Source organism: Urocitellus parryii, chromosome 12 (assembly GCF_045843805.1).
Source record: "Urocitellus parryii isolate mUroPar1 chromosome 12, mUroPar1.hap1, whole genome shotgun sequence".
Lineage (NCBI taxonomy): Eukaryota > Metazoa > Chordata > Mammalia > Rodentia > Sciuridae > Urocitellus > Urocitellus parryii.
In genome coordinates this window covers 30,457,811-30,481,812 of record NC_135542.1, presented here as the reverse complement: position 1 = coordinate 30,481,812, position 24,002 = coordinate 30,457,811, and the positions used below count along the sequence as shown (strand labels likewise).

Sequence of the window (24,002 nt, the reverse complement as noted above, 5' to 3'; positions counted from 1 at the left end):
GTGTCAGAAAGCACCCTGTGATGATATAAAACTTAACTTTCAACAGTTAATCAGCTGACAACTTATGTTTTCCTTTAATGTTTTTAAAAAGTGGAGAACTGGAAAACAGTTCACTTGCATAAGAATTCTGAAATCATTAGTTATTTTCTACTTTCTCAAAACTTTCTCCATCCATTATTTCCTGTGGACCCTGTGTTTAGTGCGTCCCAGTTTTTTTCCTGACAAGGAAGTATTCCAGGGTAATAGGGTGAGTTATGGGAGTGTCCTTTGTAAAGCAGGAAAGCATTGTTAAAGAGGAGAAGGGTCGGGCCAGGCCGAATTCTCATGATACAGGCTGAGTAGTTTTTGAAACAGTTAACAGGTAAAAGATGAAAAGTCTTAAGCCTCTAAAACTGTCTTTGCTGTTCCCCCTTGACCGCCTGATGTGCCTGCCCCTCTGAGGTTGATATAAAGTACTTTGCCTTCAGCTCAGAACCTTTGGCAGCTTGGAACTTCTGTGCACTGTGGATAAAAAGTGAGGCTCGGGGATTTGGCCCTCAAGGTTTTTCTTTCTTTCTTTTTCTTTTTTTTTGGAAAATGACTTTATTTTTGTGACCGGAATAAGTGAAATTAATACAGCATACTTTAAAGTAAGTTGCACTGAGTGTTGACTTTCTTAATGGTTCCTTATCTAAAATTTCTTCCAGGTTAATGAGTGGTCATTGAAGATAAGAAAGGAAATGAGAGTTGTTGACAGGCAAATAAGAGGTAAATTCTTTTTATATTTTCTGTTTATACCCTCTCTGCATAGTTTTGCTTCAGCTCATAAAAATAAACTACATGTGTGTAAGACAGTTTATTTCCATACTAATTAAGTACAGATATCCAGATTATTTTGTTAATTTGTGGTCAGTATAAAAAATCTAATTAGCAGCCATCAAGAATACAGACAATAATAAATGTTGGAAAGGTGTGGGGAAGTGAACCCTTTCATACCACTGGTGGGACTGTGGATTAGTGCACCACTCTGAAAACCAGTATGGAGGGTCCTCAAAAGACTAGGCATGGAATCACCATATGATCTAGCTGTGTCCCTCCTCGTTATTTATCCTAAAGAATTAAGTAAGTCCTCATACTAGAGTGACACAGGCATGCCCATGTTTATAGCAGCACAGGGCATAGTCAGTGAACTACAGAATCAGCCGAGGTGGTCAGCAGCAGAAGACTCCAAGAAGCGGACACGTGTACACCAGGGAGTCCTAATAAACTGTGCTCAGGAAGTCAAATGCTGGGGGTTTTCATGGGGAAGCTGGAGAGGGAAAAGAGAAGAAAAGCTTGAGAAGAGGGGGTGGTGTCTCCAGAAAATACAGAGGAGAGCAGTAGAATAGAGAAAGGAGACGGGGAGAGGGAGGGGAAGAAGGGGGGTACAGGAGTAAAACTGACTAGATGATGATGTTATCATGTGTATGTATAAATGTGTAACAGTGAATCCCACTATTACCTTTCATTATAATTGACCAATAAAGCTTTTTAAAAAAACTATAAAAGAAACCTTGATGTGTTTTATAGAGTTCAAATTGAATACATTGTGTATAAGTAAGGAATGCAATTCTGTTATTGCTGCTCTGTATACCTTAGCATGACTTTAAATTGAGGACATTACAATTTTAACTTTTTTTGAGTACAATTGAAATTAAGGTGATATGCAAAGGGATGATTAATGCTTACAATTTTTACACTATTAGAATGGGAGAATTAATTCCCCAGAGGTACCCTGGTATCACTATTTAAAATTTAAAAAAAAAAAATGGAGACAAAGACTTTTCCTGGATGTGATACAGTTTTGAACTTGGGCTTGTGCTCCTCTCTTAGATAAGAGCAAGCCAGGAAAAACTGGACAAAACTTATGGAACAGCTGCATTGTGATCAAGGGCCCGGGGAGAGAGAGGAGGCTCTGATAGGGTCCAGCCTTCTGGGTTGTAGCATGCAGGTAGAGTTCTGAGAAGAGATGGGGCCTCAGCACACAGGGAGGCCGGGGATTGTGGTGTGGAGGGTCAGAGGAGGGCAGGGCCCAGAGCAGGAGCAACCCCGCTGTCAGCCTCTTTGCTGCACATTACTCTGTGCTCACTTGAGTGAGACCCAGCAGGCTGGCCAAGAGCTCAGTGACAGGAGAGCAGGCTGGGCAGTGTAGGTTGGACCGTGCGTGGCCAGTTAACAAAGGGGTGCATTCTGAGACGGTGGAGAGACTGTGTTTACATCTGGCACACTAGTGGAGACCCCAGAGGGGTTCATCTTCAAGAAAAAAGTATAAAAACAGGTCTTGAAGCTGATCTGCAAGTGATGTAGCTGCCAGCCAAACCCTGGTGCTCTTCAGAGGGAGATTTTCAGGATCAGAGGCCAGCAGTGAACTGTTCACAGCAGCCAATGCCAGACACTGTGAGGAAGAGTGACCCAGAATCAGCAGGAAAGTTAGGCCAGAGAGATAAAATCAGGGAAAAATGAGTGGATGAATCAGCAACCAGTGTGGTGAGGAACTGAAGGAAAATATGAATGTAGTGAGATAACTAGAATACGTGGAAAATGTGAGACCTTCACCGAATGGGCTTCACAATAGCAGAGAAGGAGAAGAGAGACTGTCGGTGAGACTGAAGACAGAACACAGGCTCTCTCCAAATCCAGTACAGAGAGCACAAGCAACAAACCCACCAGAAGTGCTACGCCCACTGGGACGACACCAGGGCTCCATGTGCATGATCTGAGTCTTGGGAGAAGAGTCGTGGAGGAGTCCGATGAAGTGGTGGACAAAGCTCTCCAGTGAAGACTGCCCGCCATCAAGCCAAGAAGCTCTTCCGTAGCCTGTGTGTGTGGAGAAGGCCGCACCAGGTGTAGCGGGATTGAATCACTAAACAGGAGGCAGAGAATGCAGGAAGCCGCCTGGGTGTGCTCGGTGGGCAACACTGGCCTGGAGCATGAGAGGCCCTTGGGTCCAGCCCAGCACCCCAAAATAAGTCAGCCTAGGAGACAGGAACTGAAAGTCCTTTCAGCAGCATTGTAAGTCACAACATGGTGGGGAGAAAAATTATCCTAGACTTCTGTGGAAAGGGTATTCAAAAGATGAAGTTATATTTTCAAGCAAAAGCTGAATTTGTTGTCAGTATAAGAAATGTTAAAGGTTGACAGAAAATCGCACCAAATACAAACTTTTATATAAGGAATGGGGCATTCTGGAAATGGCAAAAATATGTAAATAAATATAAATAAATTCTAAGTAATAAAATTAAAAATGGCCTGTTTAAGCACATGCAGAAATATCTGACAAACAGGTGTCTGTGTCACCTCTGGAGACCTGTGAGTCCTCGGTGTCTCAAGCCTGCTCGCGCCTCTTCCACAGCTTGGCCTGGTGCTCCTCACCTCCATGGCAGGAGAACCCGCCGTCTCCAGTTACTTGTCATCAATAGCAGTTTATTAACCAGCCAGCTTGTAAGTTGGAGGAGATGATTGGTTTAGGAAAGTAACTGCAGTGTACGCACGAAGGAGATGAGAGAGGAATCAAGACGTTTTACTACCAAAAAATCCAGTGAGCACACAGAAGATAGTGTCAGGGCTGGGGTGTGGCTTACTGGCAGGGCACTTGCCATGCACATGTGAGGCCCTGGGTTAGATCCTGGCACCACATTAACAAATAAAATAAAGGTATCATGTCTATCTACAACAACAACAACAAAAAAAAAACAGTTAAAAGAAATCAGATATGAGGGACAAAAAAGCTATAATGCATACAGAAAACAAGTGGTAAAATGCAGGAAAAACTCCCTTTTTAGTAGTTACTGTTTTTTTTCCGTCTTGCTGAGGATTGAACCCATGGCCTCATGCACAGCTGGAAGCGCTGCACTGCTGAGCCACACTTCCAGCCCCAGTAGTTACTTTAAATGAGTCAAACTCTTCAGTCTTCATGATCTAACTACATGCTGCCTACAAGAGACTCACTCCCTTCAGAGCCAGAGAGACAGACTGCGGGGAGGGATACTAGACAACGCAGGCTTCCTGTCAGAAAAGATCACTCAAGACTGTTGAGGCAGCTTTCTGCTGCTGTGACTGAAGGATTCCTCAGAGCTTGAGGTGAGGCAGAAAATCATGACCAGAGATGGCAATGGAGGAAAGCAGCTCATGTGATGGTGATCAGGAAATGGACTCCACTCTCCAGATTCAATGTATCCAAAGCCATGCCCCAGTTCCCACCTCCAGCCACACCCCCACTTCAGTTAGTCCCATCAGGATCAGCTCACTGGTGAGGCTAAGGCTTTAACCCCATCATTTTTCCTCCAGACCTGCTCACGTTGTCTCCCATGTGAGCTTTCGGGGGAGACCTCACATCCAAGCCAAAACAGACAGAGGAGGGCAAAAGGGATTAACAAATCCCACCTCTAAAGACAACAGAAGCATGTTTCCGAATGCACTGGATTGGCCATCATTGTGTTTGATTGGGGTCAAGAAGGTTGACGTTTCTTTGCAGAGCCAGGTGCTCCTTATGCTGTCTGTCCAAAAAACCTCCCAGGCCACAGGCTGCTGGTGAAGGGACTTGGTTACAACAGACGTCAAGAAGTTGGAGTCTCCTGGAGACTCTGTAAAGTCAGGAGGAGGAAAACCAATCCTAAAACTGCAGAAAGCCCAAGTAGTTTTGGACCTGACTTAGATCTGCATTGTGCGCCCTGTGGGCAGGGCAGGCATCTGCTGCAAGGGGCACCTCAGGAGACTGTGCCCTGAGAGGGGCTGGTGCTGCCTCACTTGCCAGCCTGTGTGCCAGCCCTGCTCCCGGCCTGGGGCGCAAGCTGTACTCTCACCCAGTTCTTCTCTAGTCTCTGAAAAGACTCCCCACGGTGAACCCAGCCTCCTTCCTGAGGTCATAGTGTGGGTGCCACTCAGAACCTGGTGCAGTTTCAGGAAAGGGGCTGTATGTCAGGTGCTCCTACTGGTGCCACACAGTTGTGATAGGCCTAAGGGTGTTTAGTTCTGCTGTGTGACTCAGCCAGATGAGTTATTTTGTGAAATCAGTAACATTATTACAGTGGTCATTTCACTCAGCCTCCACCAGACTTAATTTATGCTCAACCTTCAGTTGAATGACAACTGTGTAGAACATTAGACAAAGTAATGTATTTCTTAATTGTATAGCTATAGAGTCATGTGAGGTGTATTCATTCTGTAAAGGAAAATATATAACATTTATATACTTTTATCCACCGAATAACAGGCTGTTAAAATATATAAAGCAAAAATAGAATCAAAAGGAGAAATAATTCTATAGTAATAGCTCAAGACTTCAATACTCCATTCTCTAAAGTGGTTAAGCAAGGAAAGAAACCAGCTGGGTCTAGTAGACACATGTGCAAGAGCAGAATAGGCGATGATTATCAAGCACATTCGAGAAGTCTCCATGATGGACCATGTGTTATGCCACAAAATCAAGTCTTATAACCAAATGAAGTTAAAAATCCATAACTAAAGGGACACTGGAAAATTCACGAATGGAAATGAAACAACACACTTCTTCTCAACTTGTGAAAGAACTCTTCACTTTGGAAGCCAGAAGATACTTAGAAAAGAGTAAAAATCAAAGTACAACATAAGAAAACGTAGGGTATGCAGCACAAACCAAGATCAGAAGGGGACTTATAGTTGTATATGCTCACATTAAAATGAAGAAAGGTCACAAATCTTCAACGTAACTTCACATCTTAAGGAACTAGAAGAACAAACTCATCCCAAGTCTAGCAGAATAAAGACAACGGTAAATACAAGAGTAGAGATAAACAAAGCCATGTAGGAAATCAAACCAAAAGTTATTCTTGGCAGAGATCAACAAAATTTGACAAACCTTTAGCTTGATTCAGAGGAGAGAGAAAATTCACATTACAAAATAGTCAAATAAAGATGGAGACACTACCAGTAATTCTGTAGAAATTAAAAATTTTAGGAGAGTATTTTGTGCAATTGTACATCAACAAATTGGGCATCCTAGATAAAATGGACAAATTCCTAGAAACAACAAACCCACCAAGATGGAAATATGAAGAAAAGAATCTTTGTAGACCTGTGACTAGTAAGGAGACTGAATCAATAATCAAAAACTCTCTTACAAAAAACAACAACAAAAAAAAAACAAGCCGGGGAGATGATACATGCCTGTGATCCCAGCGACCCAGGAGGCTGAGGCAGGAGGATCGTGAGTTCAAAGCCAGCCTCAGCGAAAGTGAGGGGCTAAGCAACTCAGTGAGACCCTGTCTCTAAGTAAAATACAATATAGGGCTGGGGATGTGGCTTAGTGGTCAAGTGCCCCTGGGTCCAATCCCAGGTACCTGCCGCCTGGAAAAAAACGCATACCCTGGACCTGGTGGCTCACAGGTGAATTCTACCAAACATTTAAAGTTAATACCAGTCCTTGAACTCCGACCTCCTCCCCCCACAAAAAAAAAAAATGTGCAGACAACTTAATCTATATTCCAGCATTGTTTTGACTCAAAGCCAGGCAAAGACACTCAAGAAAACTACCAAGGGATATCCCTTGTGATCATTGATGTGGAAATACACCAACATACTGGCAAAGCAAATCCAGCAACATATTACTAAAAGGATCACACACTATGGCCAGTAAGATTTATCTTAGAATGATTGAGCATACAAACATGGACCAGCATGCTGGGCCACAAAGAGGGAAAAAAGGGAGAGGTAGCAGAGCACTTGCCTAGGCGGGCCCAGGCCCTCTCTGTTGATGCACAAGTGTTTGGCAAGATCTTAACACTCTTGCAGGACAAAAGCATTCAATGTAGGAGTAGAAAGAAATGACCGGGCTGAGGATGTGGCTCAAGCGGTAGCGCGCTCGCCTGGCATGCGTGCGGCCCGGGTTCGATCCTCAGCACCACATACCAACAAAGATGTTGTGTCCGCCGAGAAATAGAATTTTTTTTTTTTTAATATTTATTTTCTATCTCTCTCTCTCTCTCTCCCCCTCCCTCCCTCCCCTCTCTCACTCTCAAAAAAATATTTAAAAAAAAAGGTTTAAAAAAAAAAAAAAAAAGAAATGACCTAAGTGTACTTCAAAGTCATGTATGCAAAGACCATAGGCACTGGAAGTATTTCCTCTAAAGTCAGAAACTCTTCAGGGAGGCCTGCCTTTGCCAGCTGAGGGGGACTGGATGCTACCCAGAGCAGGCTGGCAAGAAACAGTGAAAGGCATCCAGCTGGAAAGGAAGAAGGGAGATGGTCCTGCAGATGATATGACCATATATGTGTAAAACCCTAAAGATGCCACAGAAATCTGTTAGAACTAATATGGAAAAATAGCAGGATGTAAAGTCAACACAATTGCTTTTCTCTGTGCTAACAGTGAACATTCTGAAAAAGAGATTTTTAAAAATTCCATTTAAAGTGATAAGACAAAGAATAAACTTAGGAAGTACTTAACCAAGAAGGTGAAAGACTTATATAGTGAAAAGCACAAAACTTTGTGGACAGTACCCACATAAATAAGTGGAAATGTGTATTGGAAGACAATGCTAAGATGTCAGTACTCCCCGAGTTAGTGCGGTCCTTGTGAAAAATCCCTGTGGCTTTTTGTTTGTAGAAATAGAAAAAATCCATCTTAAAATTCATCTGGAATCTTAAGAGACCCCGAATAACAAATAAAACCTCTCCAAAAACCAGGAAGAATAAAATTGGAAGAATCATTTCTTGAATTCAAAACTCATTAGAAAGCTACAGAGAGAAAATCCTGTAGTACTGCCATAAAGACAGAAATAGACAAATGGAATAGAGTGGAGAGCCCAGAAGTAAGACTGCGAGTCTGATATCAGTTGAGGTTTTCCACAAAGTGCTGATGCCATTTAGTGGGGAAAGGACAATGTTTACACAGATGGTGCTGGAGAAACCGGAACTCATCGGGAAGAGTGACATTGGGAGCTTGTGCTTTGGCAGCACTGCAGCCAAGCTGAGCAGCTCGGATGGCTGCAGAGGTGCAGTTCCCAGTGGCGGCCAGCGTGCTGGGGCTCCACCCCAAGATTCCTGCTTGTTGCCCTGTTTCACTGTGTGACCACCAATCCCAGGAAGTCAGAGTGAAGGGGGGTTCACCCCAGGCTGCAAGACATGGTCTGAGTGAGGTGAGGGTGTAGGCCTTCGCACCTCCCTTCTTCCCTTCCACCCAGAACAGCGTACAAGACAACTTGCATTTCCTCAAAGTCTTTCTGAAGCTTCACTGAATAGAGCCCAGAATAGGGGCTGTTCTCTTTTCTCTCTCCCCTCTAACTATTCATTCTTCTGTAGTCCTCCCCCAAATATGAAGTTGGCCCTTCTGTGCTAATGCTATGTACAAAAACAGCTTTAAAAGATATCCTACTGATCCTACAGCACACAGCGCAGACCTGTAACTCCTGGTCGGTGCTGGTGAGCACTCCTCAGGGCTGGGCCTCCCTGTACTGGAGCACTCTCGGCTGTAGGAGGCTACGGCACTGGTTGTGAGGGCTGGCTGTATTGGAGCAAGCTCTGCAGTGTTTTTCAGGCTGCTAGTACAGCACCTATGCACACTAGACTGGCCTCGGTGGGGGCTATGGCTCAGTGGCAGAGTGCTTGCCTAGCATGTGTTCCTTAGCACCACATAAAAATAAATAAAGGCATTCTGTCCACCTACAACTACAAAAATTTATTGAATGTTCTGAAATTTTGTCAATTATAATAGGATTATGCTTTCTTTTTACTCTTTATATTAATGCTGTTTGTACAAGTAATGAATGCCTCCAATAATAATTATTTTAACTTCATTTGTATCCTTTCATATGTTTTCCTTTTTGGTAGACATATTTAGATCACAATTAAAACAGATTTGAGTGCTGACTAGTCTGATTTGCCCTTGATGTCATATTGATGTCATGTTTTAAATTTAGATATCCAAAGAGAAGAGGAGAAAGTGAAGCGATCGGTGAAAGATGCTGCCAAGAAGGGCCAGAAAGACGTGTGTGTGGTCCTGGCCAAGGAGATGGTCAGGTCCAGGAAGGCCGTGAGCAAGCTGTACGCGTCCAAAGCTCACATGAACTCTGTGCTCATGGGAATGAAGAACCAGCTCGGTAAGGCGCCGTCCCCTCTCACTAGCTCTTACAAACTTCTTAAGTGACCTTGGCAGGTAATCAGGCACCTTGTCAGTCTCGCCCAGGAACATGTCTCTAGCGCAGAGGCAGTGCTGGGCTCAGTCCTGTTTATGGGAAAATACATCTGCTGGTGCCAGCATTCAGCTGAGGTGCTTTCTTCCTGGTAACACCCTGCACGTTAGCACACTGGGGCAGAGTCATTTAATGAAGGAATTCTGCCATTCCTTATTCCCCCTTGAGCCATGCTGCTGGCTTGTAGGCTCCGCAGCAGCACTGAGCCTTGTCTGTGCCTTGTCCCTGCGTTTGCCAGGGGAGTGCCGTCTTGAACACACCTCTTGATCGTGGCTCCCACCTCTACGGTCACCCTCACTAGGCATGTGTTTTACCTGGAGCAAGTGATTTCTAGCATGTGATCCTTGGGCAACTGAGAGCCTCCAGACCCTTCAGGGCCATCCATGGGGTTGAACTGAGATACTTTTTGCCTTTGTCACCACATTGACATTGGCGTCTGACGTGTAAAAGCAAAGGTGGGAAAACTGCTGTGCACCAGTCCAGGTAGTGGCACCCACGCCACCCAGGAGTCACCCTGCTCTTCACTGCCACCTGCCACATTCTGAGGGAAGAGTCGGCTGCGCTGAAGGACCTCAGTGAAGCAGTACAAGTTATTCTGCTAAATGCCGCTGTTGAGCACGTGTCTTTTAGTATTCTGAGTAGCAGAAAGTTGTGTAATTTACTTTACCAATTTCTCCTTGCCTGGCTTAACAGTTTTCAAAGGACCGCTAGATTCCACATTAATACCAAGACTGTACTTTTATTTCTGCAGCAGCAGTTGATGGTCACTTTCCATGTTTTGCCCCCAGCACGTTCTCATATGTGGGTATCAGTATACGCACACACCACACAAAGCATATTGTGATGTAAAAAGAGGCGGAAGAGTTTTTTATAGATATGTCTATCAGGTTTTTATGTCATCGTTTTTGATTTTAGAAAATGGAAGACAAATAACATTTTGCTTGGGCTGGGGATGTGGCTCAAGCGGTAGCGCGCTCTCCTGGCATGCATGCGGCCCGGGTTCGATCCCCAGCACCACATACAAAAAAAAAAAAAAAGATGTTATGTCTGCCGATAACAAAAAAATAAATAAATAAATATTAAAATTCTCTCTCTCTCTCTCTTTAAAAAAAAATAATAATAATAATAACATTTTGCTCGAGAGCACTTGTTAACTTGTTGACCAGTTGGAATGATCAAGTCATCCAAGTCATGGATCTTAGAATTGTAACTTACTTGGTTGTTTGTGTTGATTATCTAGAGGCTGATTGTTCAAGGAGGAGTCCCGCTTATGGCTGAGAACCTGTATGTGACCTCTCAGGCCTGGCCAAGTGCTGTGACAAGGCCTTACCTGGCAGACCTTGGGAAACAGGCTGCCACTCAAGTCCTGGGGCACAGCAGGGTGTGGCAGTCTTCCTTGTTTCTTGGATCCTGGGGATTGAACTCAGGGGTCCTGTCCCTCTGAGCTCCATACTCAGCCTTTTTTTGTTTTTTATTTTGAGATAGTCACTTTGAATGGGAGGCTGACCTGGAACTTGTGATCCTCCTGCTTCAGCCTCCAAGTCCCTGGGATTACAGGTTTGTGCCACTACACATGGCTGTGTTGCAGTCCTTAAAAAGGGTCTCTGTGAAGGATTCAGGCCACCCTGAATGCTCCTAATTAGTTCTGCATTCCTAGCTCAGATGTGTCCTTTTGGAGGGTTCCTCTTGAGGGATGGGGTGGGGATGGGGGTTGGCAGCAGCCTTCCCAGATTCCTCTGCTAGGATCTCCTTGTGGGTGAGGAGGGAGCTTTGAAGACACTTGCCTCCACTCCCGGTCCTCCCCTTCCTCCCTGGCCCTTGACCATAAGACGGAGAGACTTGTTTTAGGCTCTGCCTGGGATACACCTGACCCTCACCTGGTCTTTTGCTTAAAGTGGTATTTTAATGTTAGCAAAGTATCAGGAGAAGCTTATGTCATTAATGTAATTTTTTTTATGTTTAATTTTATTCCTGCTTCAATTTTGTAATTTTACAGATTCATAAGCATCAGGAATTTTTACCCAATTAATAAAGTTAAGATGATTAAAGCCAGCAGTGGAAAGCTGTTGGCAGGGACGTGGCCAGCGTTTCCTTTTTCCTCAGAGGAGCGGATCAGTGGACTCAGCAGAGGAAAAAGGTGGTGGTGCAGTTGGGGACCAGTCGGGTGGCAGAGCCTAGTACCTGGATGGGGACGAGTGTGTGTGTGCATGTGTGGTAAAGGGCTTGGGTGGAAGGCTGGAGAGGCACACAGACCAGAGGCTTGCACAGGCCCCTCTGAGGAGAGCAGTTGGGTGGCAGGAGGGTGGGCTCCCCCGCTGTGCCAGCAAGCCCTTCTGTGCTGCTAGAACAATGGTCCTGGGGTTTCAGTTCCTCTCTGGTGCATTCTGAGCATTCACAGGAGTACAGGGAGCAGTGTGATGGTCCTCAGGTGTCTGTCACTCAGCCCAGTGCTTGTCAGCTCTTGATGGGGGGGGTGTGTTTTTTTGGCTCCTGTCCTCACTTGGTTTATGGATTTCCTTGGGACCCAGGACTCACTTTCCCAGGGGTGAGTGTACTTGGTGTCCTCCCTGAGCTTGGCAGTCTCCCTGGGCCTTGCCCTGCTCTGGGACCCAGTGCCTCACACATGCTAGGCTAGCACTCTGCGACTGAGCCACGGCCCCAACCTCATAATTAATCTTTTAACTATATTTTTAAATTTCTTTTAACCTTGTTACAAGGAAGAATTTATCCAATTCTCTTAAAAGGATTTTGATTTTGAGGCTTTAAATGTTTTTGATGTCGCCTCTCTGAGCTTTCATCTGTCCTAAATGTGAAAAGTCATAAAATTCCATGTTTTCTTTTTTAAAAATATCTTTTAGTTGTGAATGGACACTATTTATTTATTTATTTATTTATTTATTTATTTATATGTGGTGCTGAGGAGCGAACCCAGTGCCCCTCTCACATGAGGCAAGCGCTGTACCAGGAGCCCAGCCCTCCATCTTTTCTTAGACTCCTATTCATTCTATTTGTAACTGCCTCCGTCAGGCTGGGTGTGGTGGTGCATGCCTAGCGCTCTGGAGGCCGAGGCAGGAAGATCACGAGGTCACAGCCCGCCTGCATAGCATCCTGGCATCTAAGCAACTCCATGAGACCCTGTATCTAAATAAAATATAAATCAGGGCTGGGGATGTGGCTCCGAGGTCCAGTGTCCCTGAGTTGAATCCTCGTACAAAATCCAGAAAACACAGTCAGTCTGGTTTGTGACTGTCACTGTGCTGGGCCTTTGTTACCAGTGAGCTGTTTTCAGTACTTTAGTTTCTGGTTATTTAACTGTAATTCCTATAAGAGCTGTGATAGGTAGAGGGCATTCCGGGTTTTTTTTTTTGTTGTTGTTGTTGTTGTTTTCTTTTTTTTTTTTTTTTTAGAGAGAGAGAGAGAGAATTTTTTAATATTTATTTTTCAGTTCTCAGCGGACACAACATCGTTGTTTGTATGTGGTGCTGAGGATCGAACCCGGGCCGCACGCATGCCAGGCGAGCGCGCTACCACTTGAGCCACATCCCCAGCCCCCGTTTTTTTTTTTTTTTTTTTAATATTTTTTAATTGTAGATGGACACAATACTTTTATTTTTATTATTTTTATGTGGTGCTGAGGGTGGAACCCAGGGCCTGGTGCATGCTTCCCATGTGCTTTCCGTGAACCCCGCCCAGAGCAGTCTGTCCTCATGGCTTTCAGGCTGGTGTCCACATTCTTTTCAGAGTATCTTTATTAGTTTGTCTACTGATGATGAAACCATAAAGTTCATTTTCTCGTCTGTAGTCATTGGTACTATAACAAAGTATAATAATCGTTCTTATTTTCTACAATTCCTTCCCTGCCCACTGGTTCTCTGGCAGGCTTGGGGTCTGACGGTGCTTTGGTTCTTTGTGCTCTTTCCTCCGGATCTTTCACAGTTAAGGTTTTTAATTAGAGAAAGTCATAGACTCAAGTGCCTACAGTTGTAAGGGACATTCTGATGCGCACATGTGTTCTGTTCCCTCAGTGGCACATCAGAGCACTATGGCATAACCAGGGCACTGGCCTTGAGGCCATCCAGGGTAGGTCCATCAGTGCCGGCACCCCTCTTGCTGCCGGTCTGTGGCATTGCCACTTCCTGCCCTCCACTCGGCCTTCATCTCTGGCGCCTCTAACCTGCTCCACCTCTGGGACCGACACTCCCAGAGTGTGTGTGGTGGAGTGTTAGGGTGGGCAGCCTCCTGGGGTTGCTGTTGCTCCCAGGCACAGCTGGCTGGAATCAAGCGCCCTCCACCCAGCGATCCCACCTCTGTGTGCCGTGCTACACAGGCCCAAGGCTGCAGGACCAGTGACTATGTGAAACCTTCCTGAGGTTGATTCTCAGCATTTTGTCAGTGAAGAAAAGCTAGTACAACAATAAAAGACATTTAACATAAAATTTACTATTTTATCCACTTTTCAGTGTACAGTTTGGTGCTATTTGGATTAAATATAAGACAATACTTTGAGTTCTTTGGTTTCTGAAGATTTTAGAAACTTGTTTCAGTCTAACAGGTGCTTTCTAGGGCTTTCTGTCATTATTTTTTTGTAAAGTGATGATTGATTTGTTCGCTTAGCAAGTACTTAATAATTACATTCTGTGTCCCCGGCAAATTGCTAACATAGTAGCACACAGTCACTGCTGGTGGCATGTGCATCCCAGCGTGTACATGTATGTACTCGAGTGTTGGGTGCAGGGTTTTGGCGGCTGTCCACCGTGCCTGTTGGCTTGGGGTCCACTGTGGCATGAAGGGCTTGGTGGTCCATCTGGGACGTTGCTGGTATTACACGTAGCAACGTGAAATACCAGCCTGTAAAGAGCAGCCTGCGAGGAGGGCTTTGCGTCGGCTCTGGAGTCGCTGGTACCTGCAGTCCATTGCCGCAGCCTGGCTGGCTGGGCAAAATAGCTGGGGGGTGACGAGGAACTTGTGTACATTGATACAGCAGGAGTGGGAGCCGTTTATTGTAGGACAGGAGGGGTATATATACATTCCACACAGCTTATCTTAATTAACATAAACTAGATACAGCAGTCAACCAATAAGGAATCTCCACACTTAATGGCTCGCTGGCGCCACCTCACAAACCACTCCCCCTGGCAAAATACCAGGCGCCATCCTGACTTGTTTACAGACTCTAACAGTCCATGAAATGTGGTGGGTGGCACCTTTGCTTTCTTTGTTGCATTAGGTATATGTTAAGCAGCAGGAACCATGAAGCTCTGCAGCGGAGCTGTGTGGAGGGCTCTTTGCCTGCCCTGCCTGCGCCTGCACTGAGCTGGCTGTCCCAAGTGTGGACGCTGTGGGACATCACCATCAGCATTTCCTCAGAGCCAGAGCTAGCCAGTGAGCGGCTCACCCTGCCCACACTCTCGGCAGTCCTGTATGGCAGCCCCTGGTTTGAGTTGATGGCCCCTTAAGAGCACAGTGCTGATCAGCTTTCACGCACTCACTGCCCTCTGCGTGTCTTCTTACTGAAGTGGTCCACTGGTCTTCGCCTCCCCCCTTTATTTTTAGCTGTAGAGGGACACAGTATCTTTATTTCCTCATGTGGTGCTGAGGGTGGACCCCACTACCTCACACATGCTAGGCGGGCACTCCTGGCTGACCCCTGAGCCCACCCAGCCCCTTCAGGCCCCTTTCAGTCAGGCTGTGGCTCGTGCTGAGTCTCAGGAGTCCCTGTGTATTCTGGATGCAGCACTTTTTCGGGTAGGTCTTTTGCAAGTATTTTCTTGAAGCTCATGGCCTGTGACTCTCATTCCGTTGGAGTGGTGACTTGATTTTGAAGTGGTTTTTCTCTGCCAAGCCGCCGCTTTCCCTTTTTTGTTCTTTTTATTTTTGTTAGTTCTGGTTGGACACAAGACCTCTATTTATTTACTTTCATGTGGTACTGAGGGTCAAACCTAGCACCTCACAAGTGCTAGGCCAGTGCTATACCGCTGAGCCACACCCAGCCCCAAAAACACTTGAGTGTTTTTGGCCTTTTTGCTTGCAGAAAATACGTTGTACTCCAGTCCCCTCCGACTTGTTTAATTTGTGCTTCTGTAACAGATGCCCCGTGATCCCCAGGGAACAGGGCCTTTCTCCCGGGCTGTAGGCCAGGGTTACAGGATGGAGGCCGGGCAACTCAGTGGTCCAGAATGGAGGTCCAGAATGCCATGCCTGCCCAGACAGGAAAGATGGGCCCCCTATTCATACTCACCAAGGAGGAGCCCGAGGTTCTTATCCTCAGAAAGGCCACATCTCTTAACTCCTGTAACACTGGCAACATGAATTTTTTGTTTTGTTTGTGGGTTTGTTTTTTATTTTTTTTTGTGTGTGTGTGTGTGTGCATGTGCATGTGTGCGCTGGGGATGGAACCCAGGGCCTTGTGTGTGTGCGAGGCAAGCACTCTGCCAACTGACCTGTACCCCTAGCCCCTAATTTTGGGGAGCATACATTCACACCATAGTTCCTTTCTTTTGGATTTCAGGTGCAAAACACATTTAGTTCAGCCTCTTAAAACTTTTCTTTCCAGTCAACATTGACTGATTATCAAGATAAATGACTGTAATAAGTTTTTTTATTCTTATATTTTTGTTTGTAATATTTTATTCCTAAGTTCATTTTTTATTTTTTCCCACTGTTTGGCCTGTTTCCTTTTCTTGTCCCTCCTTATAATTAGAAATGTGTGTAACCTTTTCACAATATAAAATCGATTGAGCTGGGGGCAGTGTGGTGCCTTTAGCTTGGGCGGCTGAGCAGGAGGATCACAGGTTGGTTTGAGGTCAGTCTGGGCAACTCAGAAGGTAAATGGGCTGAGAACGTAGCTCAGGGGTGGAGCACCCCCGGGTTCAGTCCCCAGTACCATACAAAACCCGCACAGTGAACTCTGAAGTGACCATTCTGGGTGAGCTTCACACTCCTCCTAACCCAGGCTCCCTGGCCCTTAGTCTGTTTGCTGTTGTGAGAGCCGACCCTGAGGCAAAGGCTCAGAGGAGAAAGGAGCCCACATCCTGGTGGCTGGAATCCCAGGATGGGGTGGCATCATCTTCTGGGCTCTGGGGAGGGCCTTCTGGGGAGGGCCTCCTGGAGGTGGCATGGCAGGGGCAGGGGCAGGTGTGGGAGATCTCGTGGTAAGACAGCAGGCTGGAGCCAGGGCCAGGCTAGTTTTGTAACCAGCTCCCCTGGTGAGCTACGCACCTGCGGTGCCTGTGACCCCGAGTGTCTAGATGCCAGCTCTTGGAGGGCCCCACCTCTTGCCCCCCTGCAATCCCAGCTTCCAGATCAGGATCTCTGGGGACGCAGCGCCATGCTGGCCGAAGTCTCTATGGGTGCTTGCTCCTCCAGAAAGGGCAGGCAGCCCAGAGCTGTGTGGGCATGCTTGCTCTGCACCCCTCTTGCCCTGTGGTGACTTTGGTATGTCTGGCTTTTGGTGTCACCGCATGGCGTGTGTCATTTCTTGCTTACCTCAGCCACTGGTCGCTCCCTCTGCAATACGCTGACCTTAGAGACTCTTTCCCACTCCAGTGTGGTGAGAACAAGGGGCGCTGGGCACCCCAGCTAGGTCTCCTGTGGGGTGGACACACTCCCTGGGGTCTGGCTGCAGGTGCTAGCAGCCACGCATGGTGCAGTGCTGGACCCTGGAGGCAGGTGCTAGGGGCAGCGTCAAGTGAGTCCTGGTCACCTGCTATGACCATTTCTCCTAAAGAGGGCCATGGCACATGTGTGATCTCAGATCAGAGACCACATAGCCCCACACTGACCCTTGCTGTGCCTCGTCCTGCTAGTCGCACCTGGGGACCAGCGGCAGAGGCTGCCTGTGTGGGCTGGTGCATGGACTCAACCTGGGCACCTGAGGCCCCGTAGTCTGTGGCCTCTACACAGCTTAGAGCAGTTCCCCCCATAGTGGCGGTCACCGTGTTTGGTAGGGCTCTCTCCCTAAAGCTCGCTCCCCAGGAGGGCCCACTGCCTTGGTGCTCAGTGATGCACACAGCCCTGGCCCAGTAGCATAGGAGGGGGTCCATCTCAGTAACGCCTGCTGTGGGCACAGCGGCAAGTCTGCAGCCTGCTGTCGCCACCGTTGGTTTTATTGAAGGATCCTGACTGGGCTTTGTCCCTCCTGACGAGTGTCTCCTTCTCAGCCGTCCTGCGAGTGGCTGGTTCCCTGCAGAAGAGCACAGAAGTCATGAAGGCCATGCAGAGTCTTGTGAAGATCCCAGAAATCCAGGCGACCATGAGGGAGCTGTCCAAAGAGATGATGAAGGTGATTGAACCCTACTGTCCCCTTGAGAGTTCCTTTCGGCAAGTGGCAGGGGCTGGGGTGGACAGGTGGGAGCAGAGAGACTGCGGCTGCTCTCCAGGTAGCTTTGAGAGGAGAGCTGTGGGCACTGCTGAAGCCACCTGAGCTGCAGCTGAGTCAGGTTGCCAGGTGCTCCTTAGAAGCATGCCCAGAGCTGGGGGAGCAGCTGCTGGGGTTCAAGGAGAAGGTTTGCAGGCTCCAACTTTAGCAGGACACAGAGCAGCATCCAGAAGCTGGTAGGGTCATTGGGGCCTGGATGGCTGAGCCTTTCCTGAGAAGTGCAGGGTGACGAGGTGGTGTCCATGTGATTGCCTACAGTATGGGGGCAGCTGGGGACAGCATTAGACCAACAGGCACAGCTGTTCCAGCAGAGCTTTAGTTACAGGGATGGCCGGTAGATGGCTATTTGCCAAACAGAGGGGAGAGGGGACCAAACAGAAAGCACAGGCACACTTGCCACCTCAGGAGCTGGACCTGGCAGGGACCTTCATTAATGGCCTTCAGACAGGACCAGGGTGAGGAGGCACTGCCAGCCACCCCTGTTCCCTCAGCAGGAAACTGAATCTCTGAGCTGCTGGGGCCCTGCGTTGGACCTCACCACTGACCTGTCACTGGGGTGGCCTGGGGTCCCTTGTTCCCACTTCAGACCAGCATCCTGACAGCTAGGAGAGCTCACCACAGGTTCTCACGCAAGAAAGTCCTCTTCCTCCCTCGCAGGGGCTTCTGTGGCCTGGAAAGATATATAGGGCGTGGAGTCTGGGCAAGAGGGGCCAGAAAAGAAAATTGATAGGAAAGAAAAGCCACAGAAAATGCTGAGGGTGATCTGCATCGAGGAGTTCTTGGGCAGAGCCTGTAGGAAGGGATGCAGTCAGCAGGACGCATGCTTTAAATTGGCATGCACTGGGTTAGCAATTATCACCCACTTAGAGCTGGGGACAAGGTGGTTCTCGGAGTAGCTTCAGGCCTGCGTGGCTCAACTCTGGTGGCCCCGAGATCTGAAGGAATGCTTCCTTGGAATCGCAGACCTTTTTCACAATTGTCTCTGGATACTGAGGAGTGTGGGAGAAGTCTTGTGTATGGTGGATAATAAATGTTCATCAAATGCACATGTGATGATGCATCCCCAGGGACACACCAGCCTCCGTGGGCCAGTGGGCGTGATTGCATTCTGTGTCCCCAGCACTGGCCTGGTGGCGTAGGGCAGCATTGGAGGGGTGTCTGCTGATGGAATGGAGAGAGGCGTGGATGACCACCTGGGCCTCCATGGTGTGGTCAGGATCCTGATAGGATCTTTGGACCAGATGACAGGTGTGCAGTGAGACACTTTGACATAGCCCTGAGCACCGAGGTGACTTCCACTGAGCTAGGCCATGAGGCTCTGTCCTCTGGGTGGCCCTGAAGGTGAATTTGCTTGTGGTGGTTGGGAGAAAGGGATCTGAGAGTGGGCAGAACAGGACACTCGCTAGATTTGTGTCATTGAGTCCCTCTGGGGGTCAGGGAGCAGACAGGCAGTGTAGAGGGGCTGCTTTAAATCTGATCGTGTCAGCAGAGTCAGCAAGAGTCATGCTCCCAGGAGCCAGGGCCGCCCTATATGATTCTCTGCATGGTGCATGGCCGGAGCATCAAGGCCCGGAGCACAGAGCTATGTTCTGGAGGCTGCAGGGCCCTCAGGTTCTCCTCCTCAGAAGCCCTCCCATCGCCCCTCCTCTGCCCACCCCCCACAGCCACTGGGCGCCTCTTGCCTCTCCTGCCCAGCAGGTTGCTCCCAAGTGCCATTACTGAAGGCAAGCTACAGGAGGACAGCTGCGAGGGCCACCGAGGGGGCCATTAAGAGGGTCCCAGCCTTGGCACTGAGGTGGAGGCCCATGCCCTTGGGCCTTGGCCTTTCTGAAGAGCTCTGTGTCCAGTGTTTCCCCTGGCCACCATCAGGGTGTTAGCCCTGGTGAGGGTGACCTGGGCTTGGGGAGACAGGAGCTTTGTCTGGGTGGCATCAGGGGAATGGTGGAAGCTGATGTGGCAGTGCAGGGAGTGACGTGTTCCATTTCTTCAGGCTGGGATCATAGAAGAGATGCTGGAGGACACTTTTGAAAGCATGGATGACCAAGAAGAAATGGAAGAAGAAGCCGAAATGGAAATTGACAGGATTCTCTTTGAAATCACAGCAGGTACGACCTTGAGATTCTTCTTCCTTGCCCTCTCAGATGGCCCTTCTCCCTGTTACTGAGTTAGCAAATGGCTTCATTCTGTAGCTGTGACTCCCCTACTTTTATGTTTTTTATTTTAGAATATCTGAGTTCTTGAAAAAATAAACATGATATAATCACCTTTTTAAAATGAGGAATTTTTTAAATTTGTAAAACTTGCATAACGGTGAGAGGGAGCGGTTCCTTTTGTATACCTCTGCTGGGAAGGAAGTCGGTGCAGACTTCCACTTCCTTTTCCTTTTTAATGGTACCAGGGAGTGAACCCAGGGGCATTCAACCACTGAGCCACATCCTCAGCCCCTTTTGTTTTTATTTAGAGGCAGGGTCTTGCCAAGTTGGTTAGGGCAACTTGGAGAGAGGCATGGATGACCACTTGGGCCTCCATGGTGTGGTCAGGATCTTTAGACCAGATGACAAGCGTGCAGTGAGACTCTGACATAGCCCTGAGCACTGAGGTGACTTCCACTGAGCTAGGCCATGAGGCTCTGTCCTCTGGATGGCCCTGAAGGTGAATTTGCTCGTGGTGGTTGGGAGAAAGGGATCTGAGAGTGGGCAGAACAGGACACTCGCTAGATTTGTGTCATTGAGTCCATGTGGGGGTCAATGTAAAAACACACACATAGGAAAGGTCTGGAAGAGGGGTGATTATAAATTGTAGTTATTTGCTAAGTGATGATGGTTAATGATTTTTTTTTTAATATTTGGTTTTTAGTTGTAGGTGGACACCATAACCTTTACTTTTATTTTTATGTGGTGCTGAGAATCGAACCCAGTGCCTCACGAGCGCTCTCTACCACTGAGCCACATCCCAGCCAGCCCCAGTTAATGAGTTTTTGAACTTTACTTTTACTTGGAGATTTTTTTTTTCTTCAATATATTTTTTGGTTGTCGATGGACCTTTATTCATTTATATTTGATTCTGAGAATCGAACCCAGTGCCTCACACATGCTAGGCAGGTACTCTCTTATTGAGCCCCAGCCCCAGCCCCTACTTCTAGATTTTCTGAGGTTTTATTTCCATGTTTGTATTGATGCAGTATAGTTGTAGATAAAGATGGGATTTGTTGTCACATGCACACAGTACGACAGTACAGTCTGGCCAATGTCATTTCCTAGCACTTGCCCTGTCCCTCTCCTCTTCCTGCCCTGGTCCCTTTCCTCTACTGATCTCTCTCCATTCTCATGAGACACCCCTTCCCCCTTTCCCTTTTTGCTCTCCAGCTTCCACGGGTGAGAGAATGTATGACCCTGGACCACCTTCTGAGTTTGGCTTATTTTGTTTAATGTAATGTTCTCAAATTCTATCCATTTCCTGCAAATGACACAATTCCATTTTTCTTTACGACTAAGTAAAACTCCACTGTGTACACAGGCCACGTTTTCCTTTATCCATTCATCTGCTGATGGATGCTGGCCGAGGCTGGTTATGAAAGGTGCTGCTGTAACATGGGCTGCCAGTGTCACTGCAGTGTGGTGACCTTGGTTCTTCAGGATAAATACCCAGGACTGGCACCTCTGGAGATATGGTGGCATTATTTCTGGAGCTTTAGGGGTCTCATTGAGAAATGTGTTGCCTGTGCTGATGAGCTGGAGTGTTGATCTGTGTTCTTTTCCTAGGCATCACTAGCTTCCTGGTCTGATTCTGAGGTGCCTGGTCCCTCAGGAGTTGGCATTGGGAGATAGGGTCTGGTCTCATCCTGACACGTGGGTAACCACTTGTCCCTGTTCAGGAGGCTGTCTCTGCTCTAGTGTATGCTTTTGGCTGCTTCGTCAAGGATGGGTGACTGTGTCTGTCTGCTGCTCTGTCCCCTGGTCCTGCCGGCTGTTTTGTGCCAGGACCGTGCAGCACCTGTTCCTGTGGCTCTGGAGTGTGATATGAGGTCAAGTATGGTGGCTCCAGCATCAGGCTGGTGGTTGAGAATTGCTTTGGCACTCTTTGTCTTCCATTTTTCCAAATGAATTTTAGGGCTGTTTTTCTATTCTGAGAAGAACATCATTGAGGTTTGGGCAGGGACTGCTTGGATCTGTGTGGTGCTCTGGGTAGTGTGGCCATTGGGCAGTGTTGGTTCTGCCTGATATTGAACAGGGCAGTCTTCATATCTTCCAAGTTCTTTGCCTTCTTTCTTAGTGTTCATGGTTTTTATTGGTTAGGTTTATTCGTAATTTTTTTTTTTTTTTTAAGGATATTGTATGGACTTGTGCATTTTGGGTTTTTAGGTTTTACTGTTACTAAAACTGGTGGGGTTTATTTCTGTTATTGTTTATTTATTTCTTTCTTTGGAGGTACTAGGGACTGCACTAATGGGTGTGCTACCATTGAGCTACATTCCAGGTTCTTTTTCAGACAGGCTTTCGCTAAGCTGGCCAGGCTGCCTTTAACCTTTGCGATCCTCCAGCCTCAGACTCCTGAGTTGATGGAATTATAGATGTAGAACACGGGGCCTGCCTGGAGCTTCTGTGTCTTCATTTAAGTGTGGATACAAAGAATACTTATTCCCCCCCCCTAAAGAAAAAAAATATATATATATAACCTGTGATGATTTAGAAAATTTTTTCAGAAGTCTACAATTTTAGGATCTAGGAGCTCCAGGGCCTGTCTGTGGTTCTGTCTGAGGACTCAATAGTATTAAGATCTAGGGGCTCCAAGGTCTGTCTGTGGTTCTGTCTGAGCACTCAGTAGTATTAGGGTCTCGGGGCTCCAGGGCCTGTCTGTGGCTCTGTCTGAGCACTCAGTACTATTAGGGTCTAGGGTTCCAGGGCCTGTCTGTGGTTCTGTCTGAGGACTCAGTAGTATTAGGGTCTCGGGGCTCTGGGGCCTGTCCGTGGCTCTGTCTCAGGACATGGAGTCAGACTGCAATTCTGAGTCTGAGGCTTCTCCTGGCTCTGCCTCCTGCAACTGGAGCTATGGGCATAGCCTACCATGCCTGGCTGAACTAAGGTTCTCAAGATCAGAATCCATTTAGTCATCATGACTTTGGATTGGGCTGGTGGCACATGCCTGTGACCTCACCCACTTAGGAGGCTGAGGCAGGAGGATCTCTTGAGCCCAGGAGTTCCCAGCCACACTTCCCAACTTGGCAAGTCACTGTCTGAAAAAAAAAAAAAATTGTTCCTGGTGTCAAGATGAAGTTCTGTGTGGCGTTGTGCCATTTGTTCCCTGCACTCATCTGTCCTCATCCGGTGGGTCCAGGAGTGGGTCAGTACTTGAGCCCGAGTGCTCATCTGCTCATGTTCTTCCTTTTCAGGGGCCCTGGGCAAAGCACCCAGTAAAGTGACGGATGCCCTGCCTGAGCCTGAGCCTGAGCTTGAGGGAGCCACAGCGGCCTCGGAGGATGAAGAGGAGGAAGAGGCTCTGGAGGCCATGCAGTCCCGGCTGGCCACCCTCCGCAGCTAGGCCTCTGCCTGGCCCTGGCCTCTCCGTGGTCCCACGGGCGCTGACTCGGGAGAGCCCCGTCCTTGCATCTCTTGCACTCCAGCCGTCGTGAGCATTACATTTGGAAAAGGTTCTGTGCTTGCATCCCTGCACTCCACGAAGGCTCTGGGCTCTTGAAGATGGTGCAGTGGACACCCCATCTTCAGAAGGAGGGGCCAAAGTGTCTTATGGGGGAGGGCTGAGGTCCACTTCCTCATGATGCAAGTCTCAGAACAGAGTTGGTTGCCCAGATGTTGAGGGCTCTGTACTCTGTGTGTGTGATTGTGAGAGAGAGTGTGTGTGTGTGAGAGAGAAGAGTGTGTGTGTGTGTGTGTGTGTGTGTGTGTGTGTGTGTGTGAAAGAGAGAGAGAGAGAAAGAGAAGCACTGTGTAAATGGATTTTAATAAATTCTGCTTTAACACTTGGCCCCACTGTAGATTGTCACGGGGGATGAGCCCTCGGGGTGGGGGTGAGGCTCCAGTCTGTCGCCTGTGTGGGCCTGGGAAGAGCAGGTGCCCCAGCAGGCGCACAGGGCTTCTGCTTGGTGGGTGCTGCTGCCCAGCCTGCAGACATGGGTGGGAGATGCCCTTCTGCAGCTGGCATTTAACCAAGAGGCTGCTGGAGTGCCGTGCTGCTCCTCTGCGTCCCCCCTTTTCTCCTCTGCAAGTCACCTGCAGAACTGGCTGCTGTGGGAAGGGCCTCCCGCCTCCCCTGCCATGCTCACTGTGAGCTGGTTGTCCTGTGCATGGGATGCCACAGGGCTCAGAAGCAGCAGCCCCTTCTCAAGGCTGGCAGCTGGCAAGTGAGGCCAGGTGTGCCGGCGTCCCACCCCACCAGCGCTCCTGTGACACGCCCCAGGGGGGGTCTCAGGTGAGCCTGCAGCA

At 47.9% G+C, this 24,002-nt stretch overlaps 1 protein-coding gene across 1 annotated transcript in view; it reads left to right on the top strand.

Annotated features, from left to right (window-relative positions):
- Nucleotides 1–23,528, top strand: part of Chmp3 (charged multivesicular body protein 3) — a 30,224-nt gene extending 6,696 nt beyond the window's left edge. Inside the window, exons 2-6 of the mRNA XM_026409474.2 lie at nt 687–747; nt 8,913–9,092; nt 17,345–17,466; nt 19,553–19,667; nt 22,952–23,528. Coding sequence (XP_026265259.1) covers nt 687–747; nt 8,913–9,092; nt 17,345–17,466; nt 19,553–19,667; nt 22,952–23,100 — 627 coding nt within the window. The 3' untranslated portion in view covers nt 23,101–23,528. The remainder of the gene's footprint in view (nt 1–686; nt 748–8,912; nt 9,093–17,344; nt 17,467–19,552; nt 19,668–22,951) is intronic.
- The last annotated feature ends 474 nt before the right edge of the window (nt 23,529–24,002 follow it).